This window comes from Suricata suricatta, chromosome 14, assembly GCF_006229205.1.
Source record: "Suricata suricatta isolate VVHF042 chromosome 14, meerkat_22Aug2017_6uvM2_HiC, whole genome shotgun sequence".
NCBI lineage: Eukaryota > Metazoa > Chordata > Mammalia > Carnivora > Herpestidae > Suricata > Suricata suricatta.
Window position 1 is genome coordinate 69,088,285 of NC_043713.1, and position 22,912 is coordinate 69,111,196.

General features: G+C 41.1%; 1 protein-coding gene and 1 pseudogene across 5 annotated transcripts in view; one reads left to right on the plus strand and one right to left on the minus strand.

The window, feature by feature from the left end:
* The first annotated feature begins 4,919 nt into the window (after positions 1-4,919).
* The window catches only part of SFI1 (SFI1 centrin binding protein), a 91,944-nt gene continuing 73,951 nt past the window's right edge, over positions 4,920-22,912 (plus strand). For 3 of the 5 annotated variants that reach the window (XM_029922659.1, XM_029922661.1, XM_029922660.1), the window contains exons 1-2: positions 4,925-5,413; positions 13,407-13,518. In XM_029922659.1, the coding sequence (XP_029778519.1) occupies positions 13,496-13,518 (23 nt within the window). In that variant the 5' untranslated portion in view covers positions 4,925-5,413; positions 13,407-13,495. Of the gene's footprint in view, positions 5,414-13,406; positions 13,519-22,912 lie in introns of all 5 variants that reach the window. The other 2 variants (XM_029922664.1, XM_029922662.1) reach the window with 2 other exon arrangements.
* LOC115278301 lies at positions 19,864-20,256 on the minus strand (annotated as a pseudogene).

Sequence of the window (22,912 nt, forward strand, 5' to 3'; positions counted from 1 at the left end):
TCAGCCGCCGTAACCACGGCCCAGCCCTCCGCCCCTCCTCCTAGGCTCCCTCCCCCTTAATAACTCCCTCCACGCACCCGGGCCCCAGCACCGCCTTCGCTGCCGCGCGCCCGGATGTGAGGTGGCCGCGGTGGTGCCGGGCGGAAAAGAGAATCATCGCGGCGCCCTCCCGGGGCGCCGGCTCCTGCGTGCGTCCGTCGGCGGGGAAGCCCAGGCGTGGAGGAGGCTGGGGCGGCGGCGGCAGAAGTCGGTCCTAGCGCGCGCAGGCGGTCGTCCTGGGCAGCCTCGGGGAGGACGCTGCGTTCCCACGCGCGCTTCGGTCGGTGGTGCTTGGAGCCCGTGCCCGGCTCCCGGCAGTTCTCCCTGGAAAGCGGAGGCACCGCCGAAATGGACTGGGGTCTGCGGCCTGGTGCGACTTGGGGAGCGAGTGACTTGGACGTTTGCGTGCTTCGCAATGGCGGAGAAGCCTGGTGCTTCGGCAGTGGTAGTCTGAGGCGAACCTGGGGGCTTTTGAGCTTCCGAGTTGTGGGCGCGAATCTCAGGTTTTTCATTAGTGGGTATAATATTGAGCAAAGCCGGAACAACTTTTCAGTTTTCGCTCTCCTTTCTAAAATGGTCCCTTTCTGGTATTAAGCAGGCTGTGTTTTAGCTTATGGGCAAGTAATAAATTGTATCATGTATATTGAATGTATCATAGATAAGCTGCTATATAACGATCGCCACTTCTGATATCTGTGGAAAAAAAACCAAACATCTGGATGGGTATTTCAGAGAATATTGTAAAATCACTGAAAAGCAAAGGATGGAGATAGTCAAACAATAAAGTAATGTCAATTTTATGTGAAAAAAAATAAAATGGTCCCTTTCTATAAATGTATGAGATTATGGGTTGTTGTATTAACAAACAGACTTGCCGCGACTGCTTTTCATTGAGCGAAGGGCGACTGACAGATTCCTTGAACCTCCCCCTCCGTCGTAACTCCAAGCTTTCCAGAGCGTGCGCGGGGAGGGGAAGGGCGAGTGTCCAGTGCTTCGCACAGTGGCGAGACTCTGGCAAGTGGGAACACAGATGCAAACATAATTTCCCTATTCTGAGACATAAAAGTAACTGTTGTGTTGGGGAGGAATGATCAGTAAAGGTATGACGGGGATCACCTGTGAGCCTGTCTGCAGTAATATCAGGAGCCCCGGTCTCTGTCCGGTGCGACCGCCCGGTGTTGATGTGAAATGATGCGTGGGCTTTGAGGGACACGAAATTTATCTGGCTAAATAGTGAAGTCTACATTTCTTCGAAGGGGCCTACTTCCTTGTAGTATCACTTGTAAAATCAGGGGGTTGGGCTTTGAATGAGCACTAAGTTCCCTTACTAGGAGTCTTGGCAACCGAGAAAATTATGAAAACGTTTTTCATTTGTAACACAGAATGAAGTGTTTACTATTTTTGCAGGCAAGAGACAGAGGAAAACGTTTGCAAATTAGGCCCGGGTTTGCATCCCAGCTCTACCACACACTATAGGCCATTCTACAGAGGAAAATTTGGCCGTTTATTTATCCTTTGCCTTGATTTTCTAATCTCTAAAATTGAAAAGATTACCCACTGACATGGGCTGTTAAAATTAAAAAGGTTAAGGTGGTTAAAAAGCCTTATACTGGTTTTGTGTGTGTGTGTGTGTGTGTGTGTGTGTGTGTGTGTGTTTAAGCCTATTGAGAGACACATTGTAAGTAACGAAGCATTGTCATTTTAATATTTTAGAAGTCAAGCTGTTTTGGGAATCCAGGTTCTTCTGAACCCTGAGGAAATGGCCTAATCCCATTGCTATCAGCAGTTGAAAGAATGGGCCTTCACAAGGTCGTAAATCCTGGCTCTGACACTTAGTGTGAAACCTTTCTGGACCTGTGTACTCTGTCAATAAAGGGACAGCCGTACCTACTTTTCAGGATTATCTCTAATTCCCACTATAACATTAAAAACATGGCTCTAGTCATCTATGGCTGTCTATATACATCTATGGCTGTAATATACCACCCCAAACTCCAGTGGCTTAACTCAACATTTGCACCCAAACCTGCAATTTAGGCCAGTTCTGGCTCGGACAGCTGGTCTCTGCTCCATTTAATGGGTGGAAGGCTTGGGGCTAGGATCATTGAGTGACTCATATATTTGGTGTTTGATGGGGGCTGTCCGCTGGGACTACTGGAGTAGTTGGCTACAAGTTTACACATGGCTTCTCTCCGCAACCTGAGCTTTTCTCACAACATGGTACTGGGATTCTGAGGGCAGCCAGTTGCTGAATTGTCTTTTCTAATCTAGCCTTAGAGCCACTCGCTGTCCTGCCACAACTAACTGTTCCTTAGAAGTCACGAAGGGGAGGGGACTTAGACTACTTTTGTATGGGAGAAGTGTCAAAGAATTAGTGGGCATATTTTTAAATTCTCACAAATACACATAAAATCTGCTCAAGATAATGTAGCTACCATGATAGAAGCCTGGCCTGGAGCTAATTTTCTGGCCCCTCTGCTCTATCCTAGTTGGGAGGCAGTCTTCCACCAGGCTGCAAGTTCTTCAGTATCTTGTAGAACTTTGGTCTCAATTCCCTTGTCTTTAAGAGACTCAGTTTGTTCTTGTGAAAAGAGAAGCAAATTAGTACCTGGGAATAAAGGTAATTTACTAAAGGAGGGCATCTAAAATGACTTTCACCTGTTCCATGCAAAAGCTAGAGTCTTGCAAGTTCTTGTTTCATTGTAGCTTTTGAGTATCATTCTCTTTGGTAGGAATGATAGTTTGTAATTCTAAAATGCCCTTCTTTGCAGTCAAGAATGAATTTTCAAATATCAGCATGAGAAGCCTCTTTGAAGAATAAGAGAAATTACTCTTGTTCTCTAATATTTGTAAGGGCTTAGTTTAGGTTCAGTCGATTCAAATTTTGGCATAAGGGGACTCAAAAGTTCAGTCTGTTGGGGGAAATTAGTCAAGAGTAGTAGAGAAGCAAATGAAAATATTAAAAACCTGGTAATTCTGAGAGCAGCTTCATCTCAGTTGAGATTACACCCCAACTACCCAGCACATCTCTAAGTGGGCTTTTTCTTGTTCATTTTTTTTTCTTGCTTCAAGGGTAATCCCTGGTTCCAAGAAAATAAAATTTCAACAGCTTCACAGGTGTGTGGCATCATGTACTCAGGTTATAGACCATAAAGAAATTAAGGGACTTTTAGAAGACCACACAACAGAGGCACCTGGGTGGCTCAGCTGTTTAAGCATCTGACTTTGGCTCAGGTCATGACCTCACGCTTCCTGAGTGTTGAGCCCCATGTGGACTCTGCTAACAGCTCAGAGCCTGGAGCCTGCTTCAGATTCTGAGTCTCCCTCTCTCTACCCCTTCGCCACTCACATTCTGTCTCTCTCAAAAATAAACGTTACACACACACACATACACACACACACACAAATTCTTTGGAGAACCTCTACCCTTTCTGGTGCTTTGTATCTTTGATTTTATTCATGCGAAATACTTACAACAGAGCCAGATGAAATCATGCAAGTGCTACTGCACTAGCTATTCTCATCTTCCCTGGCAGAAGTAATTATTTGCATTATAACTCAAATGAAAATACCTTTTATCTTTTCCTAAAGTTGTCGGTAGTAAAGGCACATGATAGGAATAAAGTATCTGCAAATCATCTAGAAGATATAAACTACTTGTAAGACTAATTTCAGTTAGTAAATATTGGTGTTAATTAAGACTTTGAAACTCAATTAGTCATCCTTAAAAGATTGGTTCCTGTGTCCTGCTAAAGTGGAACTTCTTTAAAACAATTTGTTTTTGGTAACAAAAATTAGTATACATAAAAATTGAGCAAAAATGCAAATTACCTGTGTGATTCTAATTAAAAAAAATTTTTTTTTTGTTTTTTAATTTATTTTTGAGAGAGAGCGCCACAGCATGAGCAGGGAAGGGTCAGAGAGAGAGAGGGAGACACAGAATCTGAAGCAGGCTCCCGGTTCTGAGCTAGCTTGTCAGCACCGACTCTAACCCGGGGCTCAAACCCAGGAACCGCAAGATCATGACCTGAGCCAAAGTCAGACGCTTAACTGACTGAGCCACCTAGGCGCCCCACCTGTGTGATTCTAATTCCCAGGGACACTCAAGTTATTTTACCTCATGTTTGTAATATAAAATCTTTCAAGCATTTAAATACAAAATGCTGACCTTTGCTCTCTCCACCAGAAATCTCATGTGCTTTCAAATATTTTATAAAGTACAGAAGAAAAGCATATAAAGATGCCCCACCCACCTTCTCTCACCCCCTATTTTTAGAAGATCGGAGTAGACTTCATTTAAAAAAATTTAACATCTATTTATTAACAATTAGTGATTGTTAATTACAATTGTAAAGGAAGAGTTAAAAGATACCAGCTGGGGATAATTTAAATTCGGGGGCTGCTGAAATACATCTCCCCCGCCCTTCCAGACTGACTACGTTCCTGGTCCACGCGTGCACGCCCTACTCCTTAGGGGCTGACTCGCACTCCCTGGGAACGAACCATGGAGAACCAAGAGCCAGAGAGGCTCACGCGGGAGTCTGAAGGTGGGGGAAGGAGAACCTTCGTCATCGTGGGCCTCCAGACGGGAACATCACCCCTAGTGCTTGCCGCAGGAGGCGTAGCTCCGAGATTCTCTTCGAAATAGCTCCTACCCTTCTTGTCTAAAAGTAGGTGTAGGAAGCTGAGCTCTATAAGAAGCAAGTGGTCCAAGGAGGTCAAAAACTCTCCTTGGGGTTGCTCAGACGATGCATTCATTCCCACACCTTGGGGCCTGCTAGGCATTGCAGGTACCCCACGGCTGACCGAGGGAGGTGTGTCAACTACCGCACTGAGGCTGCGCGAAGTACAGGATCTCTGATTGGGCGTCTCTCATGCACTCCGCGTCGCCGCGGAGACAGGCGGGCGGGTGCGAGACTCCAGAGCAGAGGCGCGGGAAGCGCTAAGGCAGGCGGTAAGGTTTCGGAGGCTTGGGGAGGTCCAGCTACGTCTGGCCACTCCTGCCGGGATTCTTGAGCCGCGAGGCCTGAGGGCTTGGCTTGTCCGGGTACGAGTCTGAGTCGAATCGTACCCAGCTTGTGAGTGTCGGCCTCTGTTGGGCGGCGAGAGCATTTCTTCCGAGCTGGGCCCGGTGACCGACTCTCCTCTCTGAGCCTCCGCGGCCTTCTGTAGAAGTGCAAGCGATGCTGCCTACCCACGGTCTGTGATTCGGGAGTGGAAGAGGTGTGAAGAAAGCGCGCAGGACTCTCGGAGCCCGCCTTTCTCGCCCGGCGCGGTGCTGGCGTCCTTCTCGCCGGGTGCTGCTTCCCGCCAGCGACTTGGTGCCGGGGCCCCGGGGCGCCGTATCTTCCCCAGCGCTTCTGGTCCGCTGAAGGTGGGTGCCGGTGAGCGCGTCGCTGCAAGGCTGTTTAGCGTGCACGGATCCCTGCTGCGTGGCCGGGCCAGAGGCTCTTGCGCACAGACCTCGGGGTCCCCATCTGAACCCGGAAGGGCCCAACAGAGCAAAAACAGAGAAGCCTCTCCAGCAGTGGGAGACCAGTGCTTCATTGTTATTTCCTGAGAGGCCATTCAGGTTTCTTACCAACAGCTTCGGTGTAGATGCGTAGTATGTTTGTCGAACGCATGGTGGTAGGGACCTGAGTACTGGCCCTATATACTTCGTTGTTAAATGAAATGGCTACCGCTCGTTCGGGTGGTTGTTAAAAAGCAGGTAATTAATGAAAAATGCTTAGTACTATCTATACCTGGCTCAGAGTACCCGCTTCATAAGTGGTGTTTTGGTTTTGGCCTATTCGTTTTAGATTTTGTGGTGCCCACCTCGGTGCCAAGAAAGTATGAGGCTTCCAATGTCAGAGAAACCTTCCTGGAAGAAGTAGTTGAAACCCTTTTCTGTGGCTTAAGATAGAAATTTAGGTCTGTTTGTTTTTCTTTAGTAGGATCATTCATTTCTCCTTAGCAGCTACAAAATACTACAGAAACTTCTCTAAGAAGTTAACTTTAAGTTTTCAAATATATGTGATTTTAAAAACTAAAGTTAAAAGTTTGTAATAGAAAATACCCCCATGCCCCAGTTATAATTTCCGTTTTGTAGCTTTCTCCTGCTCTTATATAAGTTGGAAGTAAATATCTTTATGGATAATGTTTCCTGACTTTTTAGTTTTACACATAAAGCATTGAATGTTTGTGGATGGTAAGTGCTTAGCTCAGTTTTCCTTCCATCGATATGTCGCCAGTGTAGTTATGTGTTAATGTTAAATTAATGGTCAGGGTGCTTGGGATGGCTCAGCTGGTTAAGCATCTGACTCTTGGTTTTGGGTTCAGGTTTGATCTCATGGTTTGGGAGCTTGAGCCTTGCATCAGGCTCCCCACTAATGGTGAGGAGACTGGGATTCTCTTTCTCCTCCTCTCTTTCTGCCCTTCCCCTGCTCATGTGTGCACGTGTGAGCTGTCTCTCAATAAATAAGTTTGAAAAAAAAAGGTCAATGTTCTATAACATTTCATAGCTAAATCAAGTAGAGTACTCCTGCAACTCTTCTTTCTTGTACATCCTTTTTCTGAGAATTAATAATTATCTTATTTTCTCATTTGTCTGGAATTCGATACAAAGATCACTATTTTTTTTCCCCTAAGTGCTTCAGCATTTCTCATATGCCTGTCAGTAATTTTCTGCAAAATTACTCTAAAATTGGTCCATTTCCTCTTCTTGGAGATCCTCCTCTGCTCTAATCTGAACTGGTGGCTCTGTGCCTGCTGTACTCAGATCTAATCCCAAGACTTCTTTTCACATCTATCCTGGGATTTGCTTCTTTTTGCTATTGTATTGAATTCACTGTTGCCTGTATTCCTGTTTTTTCCCCAAATTTGCTTCCTAGATTTTTAGGATACGTTTTCCTGTAATAACTGCTACTTCTACTTCCTCCTCCTCCTCTTTTTCTTCCTTAAACTGCAATTCACTAATTGAAAATGTTCAGTGGTTTTTTCAATATACTAAGTTATGCAACCATCATCATACTCAATTTTAGAACATTTTCACTGCCCAAAAAGAGAACCCTTATCTGTTAGTAGTAATTCCCCATTTCCTTCAATCCTCCCAGCCCTAGACGACCAGATATTTAGTTTATGACTCTTATAGACTTATCTGTTCTGTCCATTTCATATAAGTGGAATTGTATTATGGGCCTTTGTAATTGTGTTCTTTAACTTATTATGTTTTAGTTAGCATGCAACCATATTTTAACGTGTAACAGTACTATTTCTTTTTATGGGTGCATAATATTTCATGGTGTGGATATATCATATTTTGTTCGCCCATCCATCAGTTGGTGGACACTTGGGCTTTCACTTTTTTGGCTATTATTTTTTGGGCTATTAATAATGTCGCTGTGAACATTCATGTACAAGTTTTTGTATAGACATTTGTTTGAGTTCTTTTGGCTATGCACATAGGAATGGAACTGCTGGATCAAATGGTAACTCTATTTATCTTTTAGAGCAACTACCAGTTTTCCAAAGTGGTTTGTGCCATTTTATATTATCACCATCAGTGTATGAGGGTTTCATTTCTCTCCATCCTCACTAACACTTATTATCTTTTTGTCTTTTATACTGAAGTTTATTTAAGTAATCTCTACACCCAACATGGGGCTTGAACTCAGGACCCTGAGATCAAGAGTCAGTGCTCCCTCCTACTGAGCCAGTCAGGTGCCCTAATCTTTGTCTTTGATTACAGCCATCCTAATGGTTATCTCATTGTGATTTGATTTGCATTTTCCTGATGGCTGATAAGCTGTGATGTGCTTATTGGCCATTTATGTATTTTCTTTGGAGAAATGTCTATTCATATCCTTTGCCTATTTTTTAAATTGGGTTGTCTTTTTATTGAATTGTAGGAATTTTAAAAATATAAAATGGATGTGTCTCTTAGCAGATTTACAAATATTTTCTCCCATGCAGTGAGTGTTCTTTTCACTTTCTTGATGGTGTCCTTTGAAACACAACTGTTTTTAATTTTGACAATGTCTAGTTTTCCAGTAACTTCCCAAGAACCAGGTAGCTTAAGCTTCTACTCTTTCATGTGTTTGATCTACTCTGACATTTAGCTTCACTGCAGGACCTCTCATCTGAGGATGTATTCTTCAGTTTTGAGAGACTTTCTTCTTATTTCTTCCTCTTTCATTCTCTCATATCTCCCTGGAATACTTGCTAGTTGCATATCTGATCCCCTGGATTGAGCCTCTGATTTTCTAATTTTTTTTCCCTTTTATCATTCCTCCCTCCCTTTCTCTTTCTGGAACATTTCTTCAATGTTATCAGACATCTTCTGATGTTTTAGCTCTCCTGTTTCTTGTTCTTCTTTTGTTTTCTTTTAAATAATCCTTATTTTATTCAATGGGTTATATTATTCTGTAATATGTACTCTATGTTTTTGAGGATATTAACTATAAGAGTTGTCTTTTTCTTTGTTATTGGTTTTGTTTCTCTTCTTTTCCCCATATTGTCTTTGTGTCCTCCAGAATTTTAAGAAACAGTTTATGATGAAAATTACAAGCACATATAATATGTACCCATCACCCAGTCTCAAAAATTAATAACTTATGAACTATCTTGTTTCATCTATACCTCTGCCCACTGTGTTCTCACTGGATTAATTTTGTTTTAATTTTTACCTTGAAAGGGGCACCTGGGTGGCTCAGTTGGTTAAGTGTCTGACTTTGGCTCAGGTCATGATCTCACGGTTCGTGGGTTTGAGCCCTACGTTGAGCTCTGTGCCGACAGCTCAGAGCCTGGAGCCTGTTTCGATTCTGTGTCTCCCTTTCTCTGTGCGCCTCCCCTGCTCATGCTCTGTCTCTCTCAAAAATAAATAAACACTAAAAAGAACTATTTAAATCTCTTTTAATAATTTTTTACCTTGAAATAATTTCAGCCTTACCAAAAAGTCACAGAGAACTCCACCATATACCATTATCCACATTTACTACTTTTCTTCCATTTTAAAAAGTCTTTTTCTTCATGATGGTCGCAAGATGGGGGTTTTCCAACCCTACATCTTCTTCCACATTTCTCAGTGGGCATTCTGTGTATGGATAAGCTCTCCCTTCTCCCACATGTATCTGTCTCATTTATTTTCAGCCTTGACTCATGGATAGCCATTTTACTTTATGGTTTTATTATTGTCCTTAACATTTTTGGTGCTCAAATTTATCCTATCTTATCTGTAATGTTTTTGGTGTATTCTGTAAAGATGAGGTGCCATTTAAAAAATAACAACCAACACCACTATCACAGTGAGAACCTTAATGGTGATTCTTTAAAAACTTAATAAAGGGCGCCTGGTGGCTCAGTGGGTTAAGTGTCCCACTCTTTTCAGCTCAGGTCATGATCTTGTGGTTCAGGAGTTCGAGCCTCACATCGGGCTCTGTGCTGACAGCTCAGAGCCTGGAACCTGCTTGCGATTCTGTGTTTCCTACCTCTCTATCCCCCCATCATTCATGCTCTGTCTCTCTCATTCTCATAAATAAATAATGTTAAAAATTTTTTTAAAAATAACTTAATAAAATATTTTTTAGGTTAGAAAAAGTTTAGGGGTCCCTGGTGGCTCAGTCAGTTAAGCATCTGGCTTTGGCTTAGGTTATGATCTTATGGTTCATGAGTTCAGGCCCCGCATCAGGCTCTCAGATGTCAGCACAGAGCCTGCTTCTTTAAGTTTTTTTTTTTTTTTCCTTTTTTTAAGTAGGCTTCATGGCCAGTGTGGAGCCCAAAGTCGGGCTTGAACTCCTGACCCTGAGTTCGAGACCTGAGATGAATCAAGAATTGGATACATAACCAACAGAGCCACTGCCTCTAAAGTTTATTTATTTATTTTTAGTACTCTCTACACCCAGTGTGGGCCTTGGACTCATGACCCCAGGATCAAGAGTCCCACCCTCTTCCAGTTGAGCCAGTCAGGCATCCCTGTTTCATGTTTTTTGTTTGACAGTTGGTTTGTAGTTAAACTATTAAAATAAAGATCCAAAATCAAAGTCCATATGTTGCATTTGGTTGCTATGCATATTGTCTTTTTTTTTTTTTTAATTTTTAAAGTAGTCTCTATACCCAATGTGGGGTTCCCAAACTCACAACCCAGGATCGAGTCACATGCTCCCCTGACTGAGCCCCTTTACTGTCTTTTAATGTGTAAGGTTCCTCCTCTTTCCTTTGCTGTTCAGTATTGAAGGAACTGGTTGTTAGTCCTGTGAAGTTTCCTGTATCATTGATTTTGTAGATTGCAAAATCATTTTTATGTTCTCCTTTTTTTTTTTTTTTTTTTACAAGTTGGTACTTCATTGTAGATGAGGCTTGATATTTTGATTCAGGTTCTTGGCAGGAATACATCACAGGCTGTGGCACTTCCTCAGATTCCTTTGTTTTTCTCTTATTGGAAGTCATATTCACATGTCTTGTGATTCTTGACTGTCCATTCATACTTAAGTGTCAGCAACTGAGAAATGAGTTGGAAGCTCCTAGTGTCCTGAGCAGGATGTGTAGGTTTGTCAGCTTTTTCTAGGGCCAAGCGTGCGTTTTCATTGACGGAGGTGAGCAAGAATATGAGAATCTTGAGGGCTATGTTCATTCTTAGCATCTTCTGTGAAGATTATTTTGATATTCTGACTGGGAGGTACCAGTCTAGCTGCCAGCATTCTGGAAGCAGAGTGTGGAGAAGGAGCTGGATACCCTGCCTGGCAGGCATTGTGAGGAGACCAGGGGCCATAAATGCTCACCATATAGGCTTTCGTTCAGTCCCCTCATTTTTGGCCTATAGCTACAATTTTGGGCACCATTCCTTGTTCCTTCTAAACTCTTCTGGGATTCTGTGGGCCTGCTTCTCTTTGGTATCCCACACTGTAGGTATTCACTTCTCAAAATGTTAGGCCAGTTAGTTTTCCTCCTCTTACACTCTTGCTAAAATTTGTGGAAATCGGGGCATCTGGGTGGCTTAGTCAGTTGAGCTTCAGCTCAGGTTATGATCTCACGGTTCATGGGTTCAGGCCCCACATCGGGCTCTGTGCTGACCACTAGCTCAGAGCCTGGAGCCTACTTTGGATTCTGTGTCTCTTTCTCTCTCTCTGCCCCTCCCCTGTTCACATTCTGCCTCTCAAAAACATTTTTTTTGGTGGAAATCTTTTCTTTGATCTCTTCTCCTATCTCTTGGACCTTAGAATTTATACCCTTTTATCCTTTACTGTCATCTCAGGACTTCAGTATATAGGTTTAACTGGGCTTCCACACCTACTAATCTTGTTTTTCTTGGGTTGTCTTTTGTATTTGCTTATTATGTGAATACCAACCCAGGAGCAAGTTCATATTCATACATATGCTTACTGTGATTTGTCTGGGTCTTTCTAGTGTTTATATATCTCATCTGTCGGGTTCCAGACATTGTTTTAGATACTGGAGATATAATGGTAAGAAGGTCAGATATGGCTTCTGTTTTCATGGAATTTATATTCTAGTAGGGAAAGCAGATAGTGACAAGTAGTTGGAATGTTGGCACAGAATGTGTAACAAAAGGGAGTCTTTGACCACAGATAACATTCCATGGAATCATTATAATAAGACATACACCCAAGGCAATGACCCATTTATTATAGCAGTGTTTAGCCAAAAGTCCCTATTTGATTATCCTTTAATTTACACAAATAGTCATTAATGGTGACCTTTGTTATTTGGAATGTGATACTAGAAAGACTAAGAGGACAAGTGTTTGATATGAGTAAAGACTATTTGTTGTGTACAGATTAACTCTCTTCTCTGGCTAATTCCTTGTCTGATTGTCATTGAAATATACAACCTTGATTATAAAGGTGACCTTGATAATAAAGGGTGATTTCATTCTTTTAGAATGAATGTCTTCTTATGAATGCCTCACAGTTACTTGACATCGGACAAGTCGGACAAGTCGCGCTATTATCTTTCCTTCATCATGTACTTAAATCTTATTCCTTTGTCTTACTACTTGAATTAGTTTACAGAGGCTGCTGTGACAAAATGGTATACACTGCATGGCTTAAAAACTACAGAAATGTATTGTCATATAGTTCTGGAAACCAGAAATTTGAAATCAAGATGTCAACAGGGCCATCCTCTTTCTGAAGACGCTGGAAGAGGGTCTGTTCCGTGCGCTTCTCTTAGTTTCTGGTGTTGCCAGCGGCCCTTGGTGTTCCTTGGCTTGTGGACACATCATTCCAGTCTCTGTTTTCATCATCACATGCTGTTCTCCATGTGTCTGTCTTCACATGGCATTCTTTTTTCTGTGTGTATCTATCTGCCCCTGTGTCTCGTCTCTTTTTATTTAAGATGCCAGTCGTATTGGATTAAGAACCCACCTTATTCCGGTGTGATCTCATCTTAATTACATCTGCAAAGTTTCTGTTTCCAAACCAGGTCACATTCATATGTACTAGAGGTTGGGACTGTAGTGTATCTTTGGGGAGGACACAATCCAACCCACAACATTGCTGCTATTTGCATTTAGAAATAAATAAGGGGCTCCTGGGTGGCCAGGTGATTATCTTGCCATTTGGGAGTTCAACAAACAGCTCAGAAGCTGGAGCATGCTTCAGATTCTGCCTCGATCTCTCTTTCTGCCCTTCCCCTACAGGAGCACACGCTCTCTCCGTCGCTCTCCCTCTCTCTCTCAACTATAAACAAACATTAAAAAGAAATTAAAATGTTACTTATTAGTTTGTAATGAATATAACTGGTAGAAATTATCACCCAATGAAAATGGAAACTCTACACAGTAATTTACTATTGACCAAAATGCCTGGACATTCTTATAGGTAACATTGACCATCAAAAAAATTAATCTAGGCAAAATATAAGAAATCTTGTCCTCTACTGGTGTTCTTATGAAGGGAAGTTGAAGGTCTTATAGCATCACCTGGACAGGAAGAATGAGCCAGGTATAGCTTTTTTTTTTTTTAATGTTTATTTATTTAGAGAGAGCAAGCATCAGTTGGGGAGGGGCAGACAGAGAGAGAGTGAGAGAATCCCAAGCAGGCTCTGCACTGACAGCATGGAGCTCAACACGGGGCTTGATCTCCGGAACCATGAGATCATGACCTGAGCTGAAATCAAGAGCCGGACACTTAACTGGCTGGGCAAGCCAAGTACATTGCCAGTTATAGCCTTTTCACCTCATTTTTTCTCCTCCCAGTTTCCTTTCTTACAACTTTTCAAAAATGCAAGTAAAAAATTTTCAGAGACTTGCCACATTCATCTGGTGTTGAGTTAAGGAAGGGCAGGAGATTAGAAGCTGGCATGTAGCTATTCAGAAATGTGGCTGCTATCAGGCTTCAGATAATTTACTCCCCTTTTCGTTCTTATAGTTAAAAGGGGAAGATAAAAGATAAAAGACACTAAGAAGCATACATCCAGCTGCTGGTCGAATTTCCATCCAAAAGGAAGTAAGCAAAGAATGCAGAGGAAAGTAGACTCCAGGTGAGTGATAAGACTTGACAAAAAAAGATAACTGAAATTATGGCCCGTATGAAAGCCTGTAAACATTTTGTGAATAATAAATAATAAATAAGTTTCCCCCCTAAATCATGAGTGGTGAGAAAGGAACTTCAGGTAAGGATTTTTTGTTGTTGTTTTGGGTTTCTCATCTAGAATATAGAGTTTAATGCACATTTCTTAACTTCTGTTACAGTTCAAAACCATTTTGAGTGTGTGAAAATATCCGTCATTAAAATTTTGATTTTGAGAACGATGATGATTTTCCTATGGAAGTTCTTCCCGCTCCCCCCGCCCACACACCCACAAGTGCTTTATTGAATTCAATTGTAGACTGACATCTATTTAAAATGCTGTGACAGCAGTGGCAGCTGCTAATAGCTTTTGTAATGTTTTATGATCTCTGAAATTGCTAGGAAAATCATCAGTGAGCCAGTGGCAAAAGTAATAATGTATGTACTGGTCAGAAGGAGGCCCAAGCCCAGGACCCAGGTGTTCTGGTACTTGGCAAGGGAGGCATAGGTCTGGGCCCCAGAATCACCCACCATCATCTGGTCCTTAGACTTATGCAGTAGGTGAATGCTATGAAGCCCATGCAGCACAAGTTCATGAAGATTGTGTTGAACAGGGACCAGACAATGTGGTTGGGCACCTACATCTTGCTGTGGTTCATGGTAGTTGCCACGGGACCTCAGGTCTGGGGCACGCTGAGTACAGCCACCACAAGTGCTTTATTGAATTCAATTGTAGACTGACATCTATTTAAAATGCTGTGACAGCAGTGGCAGCTGCTAATAGCTTTTGTAATGTTTTATGATCTCTGAAATTGCTAGGAAAATCATGTTGAACATGATGTTCAACTATAAACAAACATTAAAAAGAAATTAAAATGTTACTTATTAGTTTGTAATGAATATAACTGGTAGAAATTATCACCCAATGAAAATGGAAACTCTACACAGTAATTTACTATTGACCAAAATGCCTGGACATTCTTATAGGTAACATTGACCATCAAAAAAATTAATCTAGGCAAAATATAAGAAATCTTGTCCTCTACTGGTGTTCTTATGAAGGGAAGTTGAAGGTCTTATAGCATCACCTGGACAGGAAGAATAATAAATAGAAATTATTGCATATTAACATTAGTAGTTAATCACTACTTTAAGTAGTACTTTAATTTACTTTATTAGTAGTTAATGTTTTAATAGTTTAACTACAAACCAACTGTCAAACAAAAAACATGAAACAGGGATGCCTGACTGGCATATACAACCATGTCCATGTTTATCTTGAACATCTCATATGTTGTGGGGCCACTGGTGTGGGTGCCAGGAAGAAAGGCTGGGAATTGCCATTCATGGTATGAGACAGAGCAGCTGTGGTCCAGATGCTGGATGGTGCTCTGGGCCATCCCTTTCTCCAGGAGTTTTGATTTCTGTAAAGAATTTTTTTTTTTTTTTTTTGGTGTTTGGGAATCCTGAGGTTGGAAATTCTAACATCAAGGTTCACTGGCTGTTGTATGTTTCTCTTCTTTTTGATCATGGTTTCACCTGCTTTTGATCATGGAACTAAGGTTCTTTTGATTCCAAATAGCAGATCCAGCTCTGGCTAACCTTGACAAAAGGAAAAAATTTATAAGAAAGACTGCAGTTTACTAATGTGCTGAGCCACCCAGGGGCCCCTCCTTTATAATTCTTTTAATTTATGAGAAGTCAGTGGTAATGCCCTCTCTTACATTCCTACTCCCAGTGATCTATATCTTTTCTCTCCCTTTTTTTTTTTTTTCCTGGCCAAAGGCTGGTAAGTTTTGTTGAAGGACTGTTACTGTTATATTCTCTTTTCTTTAGGCTAATTTGAATTGGATTTTTACTGCTTATAGCTTACGTACAATGCTAACTAACCTGTAGAAATTTTTATAGAATCTACTAGGCCTTGGGGGCAAGGCAGAAGCCAGGATATAGTGGGAGGGATCTGTTCAGCAGTTGTTTGGACTCTTTCTCTGAATGGTGCCATATTGGTACTTCGGCCTCTAAATGCTGTTCAGTCTGTGTCTCAGCTCAAAATTCAGTCCTGGGAGAATGAGTTTGGTTGGTCCAGTGTGACTCAGGTTGCTCCTCCTGCTCTAATCCACTGGGACTTGGAAGAGGATCACAAGAGTTCCAGCATAGCTGCTGAGGTCCACCTCTGCTGAGCCACAGAAAAGGGACCCTCGAATATGGAATCAGCACCCTGACCAAGTTTACCATATGATCTGTAGAGTACTCTGCAGGCCTGCCTTATTTCATCATCTGAAGCAAGTTAACCATGGATTAAGATGAAGTTCTGTGAGCTCTGACTCTGGTTTAGTTTCCCTAATTATTATACTGCTTTAGATGTGTGTGGGACTTTGAGAAGGGAATATGTTTGCTTAAAAAAAAAAAAAAAGGGTTATAACACAGATGCAGAAAGGTGCATAAAATGTTAATTATATAATTTTGAAATAAGCATGTAATCACTACCCTCTACTCCAGGGAAAGAAATAGCATATTGTCGGGGCGCCTGGGTGGCTCAGTTGGTTAAGTCTCCGACTTTGGCTCGCTCAGATCAGATCTCAGGTTCGTAGGTTCGAGCCCCGCGTCAGGCTCTGTGCTGACAGCTAGCTCAGAGCCTGGAGCCTGCTTCCGGTTCTGTGTCTCCTTCTCTCTCTGCCCCTCCCCCTCTCATGCTCTGTCTCTCTCTTTATCAAAAATAAATAAAACATTAAAAAAAAAAAGAAATAGCATATTGTCAAAACCTCAGAAGTCACTTTTACGGATCCATTCCTAATCACACCCTCTCCTTCTTCCCTAGAGTAAACTGCTGTCCTACCTTAATGGTAATCACTTTCTCAAATTTCTTTATATTTTTACCAGTTAAGTATGCATACTAAACAATATAGTTTAGTTTGGCCTCTGCCTTTATTTATAATGAAATCAAATTGTATGTATTCTTTTGTGTCTTGATTTTTTTCGCTCAAGGTTGGTTTTTGGGGGGGGGGGTTGTTTATTTATTTATTTTGAGAGAGAGTGAGCACGAGCAGGGGAGGGGCAGAGAGAGAATCTCAAGCAGGCTCCGCTTTGACAGCACAGAGCCTGGTGTTGGGCTCAAACTTACAAACTGTGAAACCATGACCTGAGCTGAAATCGAGTCAAATGTTTAACTGACTGAACCACCCACCCAGGTGCCTCTCAAGGTTTCAAGATTCCTTCATGTTATTGTCCATAGTTGTAGTTTGCTCATTTTCCTCGCTCTATAAAACCACATTATAAGAATATTCCATAATTTATCCATTCTGTTGATGGGCATTTGGGCTGTTTCCAGTTTCTGAATGTGATGAACACACTCATGCGTAGTTTGGCACAGAGTGGTTCTCTAGTTTGAGCCTGCGTCAGAATGCCCTGGCGGGCTTGGTAAACAGGATTGCTAGATTCTACCATTTGTTTCTGATTTAGTGGATCTGGAATCATGCTCAATTTTTATTGCAAGTAAGTTCTCAGTTGGTGCTGATGCTGTTGGCTCAGGGATCACACTTTGATAACCACTATTTTGGATATATTGAAGTAGGTTGCTGGATCAAATGATAAGAGAATCTCCTATTTTGCTGGGTAATGGCTTTCTAAATTGGTTGTACCAGTTTTTGCTCTCACTGGCCATGTTAAGGGTTTGTTACCCTCATCTCACCAACAATGTGCTTTGTGGTGAGGGTGTAGTCACAGCTCACTGTCCTTTATATTTCCTGATTTCTGTTCTTATTGAGTACCTATTTTGGGAGATCTGTATCTTCTCTTGTTTGTGGCTCACTTTTTTCACTCTGGTATCTTTTGATGAATTAGAGTGTTTTAAACTATAATTTAGGGATGCCTGGGTGGCTCAGTCAGGTAAGTGGCTGACTTCAGCTCAGGTCATGATCTCACAGTTTGTGGGCTCGTGCCCCACATCAGGCTCTGTGCCGACAGCTCAGAGCCTGGGGCCTGCTTCAGATTCTGTGTCCCCCCCTCTCTCTGCCCTTCCCCGCTCATGCTCTGTCTCTCTCTCTCTCAAAAATAAATGTTAAAAAAAAAATTTTTAATAAAAAATAAACTTTAATTTAGTAAAAATGATCAATCTTTTTTTATATAATATATTTTCTGTCATATTTTAAAGGATCTTTTCCTGAGGTCATGAAGATATTCTGTATTGCCTTCACTGCTTTATTATTTTGCCATTCACACTTCTTTCTCTAGACCATTTGAAAGTGATTTTTTTGTGTCATTTGAGTTTCATCTTTTTTTTTTTTCCCATGTGGATATCCAGTTGTGCCAGCACAGTTTACTGGAAAGACTTCTCTGCATCCTCACCTTTATCATTATCAAGGGTCCATTTAAGCTAAGGTCTGTTTCTGAGCTTCTCCTTTGTGCCTGGGGTTGATTTGTCCCTTCTACAAAATCACTATGTCTTGATCATATAGCTTTACGGTAAAGCCTGGGATTTAAATTTAAGGTCTCACCTAGCATTTTATTTTTATTTATTTGTTTGTTTGTTTGTTTTGAGAGAGAGAGCATGCATGAGCAAAGAAAATCCTAAACTCTCCACACTGGATGTGGAGCCTGCTGTGGGAGTCAATCTCATGACCATGAAACCATGAGACCAGGACCTGAGCCTTTTATTTTCTTAAGCTTATGTATTTTTGAGAGAGAATGAGCAGGGGAGGGGCAGAGAGAAGGAGAGAGAATCCCAAGTAGGCTCCATACTGTCAGCACAGAGCCTGACATGGGGTTCAAACTTAAAAATCATGGGCTCATGAACTGAATTGGATGCTTAACCAACAGCTACCCAGGCACACTGAGCCTTTTTTATTTTTCAATTTTTTAAAATGTTTATTTTTGAGAGAGAGGGAGAGGGAGCATGCATGTACAGGGGAAGGGCAGAAAGAGAGGCAGACAGAGGATCTGAAGTGGGCTCTGTGCTGACAGCAGAGAGCTCCATGCGGGGATTGAACTCATGAACCATGAGATCTTGACCTGAGCCAAAGTCAAACATTTAACCGACTGAGCCACCCAGGTGCCCTCCTAACCTAGTATTTTTAAAAGAATGTCTTTAAGCTATATTCTTGATCTTTGCAATTCTATATAAGCTTTAGAATCAACTTGCCAAGTCTTTTCCCCTTCACACAAAACAAAAACTTTGGGGTTTTAATTTGGGTTACTTTGAAGATACAGATCAGATTGGGAAAAATAATTGTATTTTGGTGAGTCCTAAAATTTTCCCTATAGGAATGTTTACACCCCCCCCGCCCCCGAAATCATTACACCCAACATGGAGCTTAAACTCATAACTCTGAGATCAAGAGTTGTGTACTCTATCTACTGAGCCATCCAGGTGCCCCAAACATTTATAACTTTTGTTAGATTTACTCCTGTACTTGGTGTTTATGGTTTGAAAACAATATATAAACATAAATAGTTTTATTTTTGTTAGTTTATAGAAATACACAGATTCTGAATTTCTGAATTCACAAAATCTCCAAAAATTTATTTTAACCCCTAAATCTCTCAGCTCTCTCGGAGTTATTCTCAGATATGCATGGAGCTTTATAAAATCTGACTTGCTCAACAGTCAGTCTCTGCTGAGATGGTACAAGGAATGCTTTGCCCCCTTTTTTTCCTTTGTTTTTATTGAGGTATGATTGACGTACAACATATGTTAGTTTCAGGTATACAACATAATGATTTCTGTGTTTGTATATATTGCAAAATGCTCACCACAGTGTCTAGTTAACAGCTTTTACCGTATGTAATTACAGAACATTTTTCTGATGAGAACTTTTAAGATTTATTCTAACAACTTTCAAATGTGCAATATAGTGTTAATAACTATAGTCACCATGCTGTACATTAGAGCCCAATGACTTCTTTATTTTATAACTAGCAGTTGTAGCTTTTGACTCCCTCTACCTGTTTTGACCACCCACCCCTGTCTCTAGCAACCACCAGTCTGAACTTGGTGTTTTGTTTTGATTTAGGATTCCACATATAAGTGAAATCATGGCATTTGCCTTTCTCTATGTGACTTGTTTCACTTAGCACATGCCTTCAAGGCCACTGATGTTGCAAACGACAGGATTTCATTATTTTTTATGACCGAAGAATATTGTATATATTATTACCACATTTCTTTAGTTATCACCTGCCAGTGAACACTTAAATTATTTCCATATCTTGGCTATTGTAAATAATGCTATAGGGAACACAGGGTTGTGTATATGTTTTAGGGTTAACTTCAGATAAGTCCTCAGAAGTGGAATTGCTAGATCATATGATGGGTCTATTTTTAACTTTTTAAACTGATAATCAGTTTATTAAAAAGGTTGATTTTAGCATCTGCAGTGATGACTTCAACCTCAACTCCTGGTGCAGCACTGATGGAACTAATCTGTTTAACAACCTCAGAAGGATTGTGCAAATCAATGAGTTGCTTGTGGATCCTCATATGAAAACAATCTCAAGTCTTAGAAACTTTACTACAAGAAGTTTCTCTTACAGTGATTCTGAGAGTATTAGTAGGCATCTGAACTTGGTCCTTTCACTTTTCCTTTGTGCCTCTGATCAAGTCAGCACATACCTTCTCCAAAGATTTTACGTTGCAGCTGGTTAGAGTAATTCTAATTGGGTGAGTAGCCACCTCTGATTCCACGGGTGTCTTCTTGGTGTGTTTAAAAGCCATGGCTATAGCACAGCTTCCTGACCAACGTGTTCCTTGATAAGACAAACAGTGGTGAGTCAGGAGCAGTCTATCTTAAATTTTTTGAGGAACCTCCATATTGTTTTCCACAGTGGCCACATGAATTTGCATTTCCACCAATAGTGTACAGGGGTTTTGTTTTCTCCACATCCTCACCAACAGTTATTATTTGTTATATTTTTGATATAGCCATTTTCACAGGTGTGAGGTGGTATCTCATTGTGGGTATTTTAAAAGTGTATTTATTTATTTATTAGGAGAGAATGTGTCCACAAGCGCAGGGGAAGGGCAAAGAGAGAAGGAGAGAGAGAGTCCCAAGAAGGCTCTGCACTGAGAGCAGGCTCCACACTCAGTGCAGAGCCCAATGTGGATCTAGATTTCACAACTCTAAGATCATGGCCTGAGGTAAAACTAAGAGTCATTCACGTAACATACTGAGTTACCCAGGCACCGCTCATTGTGGTTTTGATGTACATTACCCTGATGACTAGGGATCTTTTCATGTACCTGTCTACCATTTGTAGCTCTTCTTTGGTCACATGTCTATTCAGATTCTCTGCCTGTCACAGACTATGAATCTGATGTTTGCACTTGTCCAGCAAGAGAGTGGATGCAGAATTGAATATCAGAAAGGCTAATGTCTGGGAGGAGACAAGAGCTCAGAATGGGGATTTTGTCTCTGTATTTATTGAGCTCTCATGATCTTACACACTTGGCAAATGTGAAGAAAGCAATCTGTATACTCAATGTGGGGCTTGAATTCACAACCCCAAGATCAAGAGTTGCACACTCCACCCACTGAGCTAGCCAGCTCCCCTTCATGGTTGAATTTTCTAATATTAATTAACCTTCCTTTTCTAGAATTAATCCTCTCTCATGTTATATTATCCTTTTTCTATGTTGTTAACTTCAAGTATCTGCTATTTTAGAATTTTACATATATATTCATTAGTGAGATTGATATAATTTTTTCTTTCTTCAAATGTCCCTGTTAGGTTTTGTGTTAAGATTATGGCTAGTCTCGTAAAATCACCTAATTTTATATAGACTTGGGGTGGGTAGTATTCCCTTAAAAAAAAAAAGTTCTCGGAATAATTTATGTGAAATTGTAGTGATTTTTTTTTTCCCTTAAATTTTGGTAGAATTTGACAGCAAGATCATCTAGGTCTGGAGTTTAGAGATTGCTTAAAAATAAAATCTTTAAAAAAAAAAAAAAGAAAAATCAACCATTAAGACAATCATATAGGGGTGCCTCAGCTCAGGTCATGATCTCATGGCTCATGGTTCGTGAGTTTGAGCCACGTGTCAGGCTCCGTGGTGACAGCACAGAGCTTGTTTGGGACCTCCCCCTCTCTCTGCCCCTCTACTGCTTGAACACATACTCTCTCTCTCAATATAAACAAACATTTAAAAAAGAAAAGACAATCATACAGTCATTTCAAAAGATGAAGAAAACAGTTGATTAAAAAATATTCAGTTTTTCTTTGTGGGAAGGTTTTTATTACTGTTTTATTTATTTTTTAATGTTTGTTTATTTTGGGGAGAGTGAGAGAGACAGAGTGTGAGCAGGGGAGGGGTAAAGAGAGCTAGAGACACAGAATTGGAAGCAAGCTCCAGGCTCTGAGCTGTCAGCGCAGAGCCCGATGTAGGGCTTGAACTCACAAATTGTGAGATCGTGACCTAAGCCAAAGTCCGATGCTCAACAGACTGATCCACCCAGGCACCCCTGTTACTATTTATTTTTGCTAATGGCTATTGGACTATTCACATTTTATACTTCTTTTTGTGTCATTTTGTTAAATTTTATTTTTGTAGCTATTTATCCATTTTACCTGCGTCTTTATATCAAGTTGTTTACAAATATATTATTAGGATCTGTAAGGATGTTTCCTTTTTCACCCTAATATTGGTTTATTTGGCTTTTTCTCTATCTTCTTGACCAGTTTCATTGACTGTCAATTTTATTAGTGTTTTTAAAGAACTAGCTTCTTTTTGATCTCTATTTTTGTTTTCCATCCATGCAAAAAAGAATTAACACTGCAGACCGGAGACTACTTTCTTTAGAAAGTCCTGCTTGTGGGGGTACCTGAGTGGCTCAGTCAGTTAAGCATCCAACTCTTGATCTCAGCTCAGGTCATGATCTCAGAGTTGTAAGTTCAAGTCCTATTTAAAAAAAAAAAAAAAAAAAAGGATGCCTGGGTGGCTCAGCCAGTTGAAGGTCTGACTTCCACTCAGGTCATGATCTTACAGTTCAGGAGTTCAAGCCCCACATCATGCTCCCTGCTGTCAGTGTGAAGCCTGCTTCAGATCTGCTGTCTCCCTCCCTCTCTGTGCTCTGTCTCTCAAAAAAAATATAAACATTAAAAAAGAAAAAGAAAAAAGAAAAGAATGTCCTGCTTACAAGTTTGGCCGCTGACTAGTGTCTAGAAATTTAGATTTGAGGAAGGTTCTCACCATTCCCCAACTGATAAGGGTAGTTAACTGTGCCTGAACTGTTTGTGCAAACAATGTGGTATATGCTCAACACTTGCTCTCCTTCTAGGAGTTTAGAATTTCGGTGCGTGTTAGGCAGAGGGTGCCTGTAGGACCAGCCCTCAGTAAAAACTTTGGGCATTGAGTGTCTAAAAAGCTTCCCTGG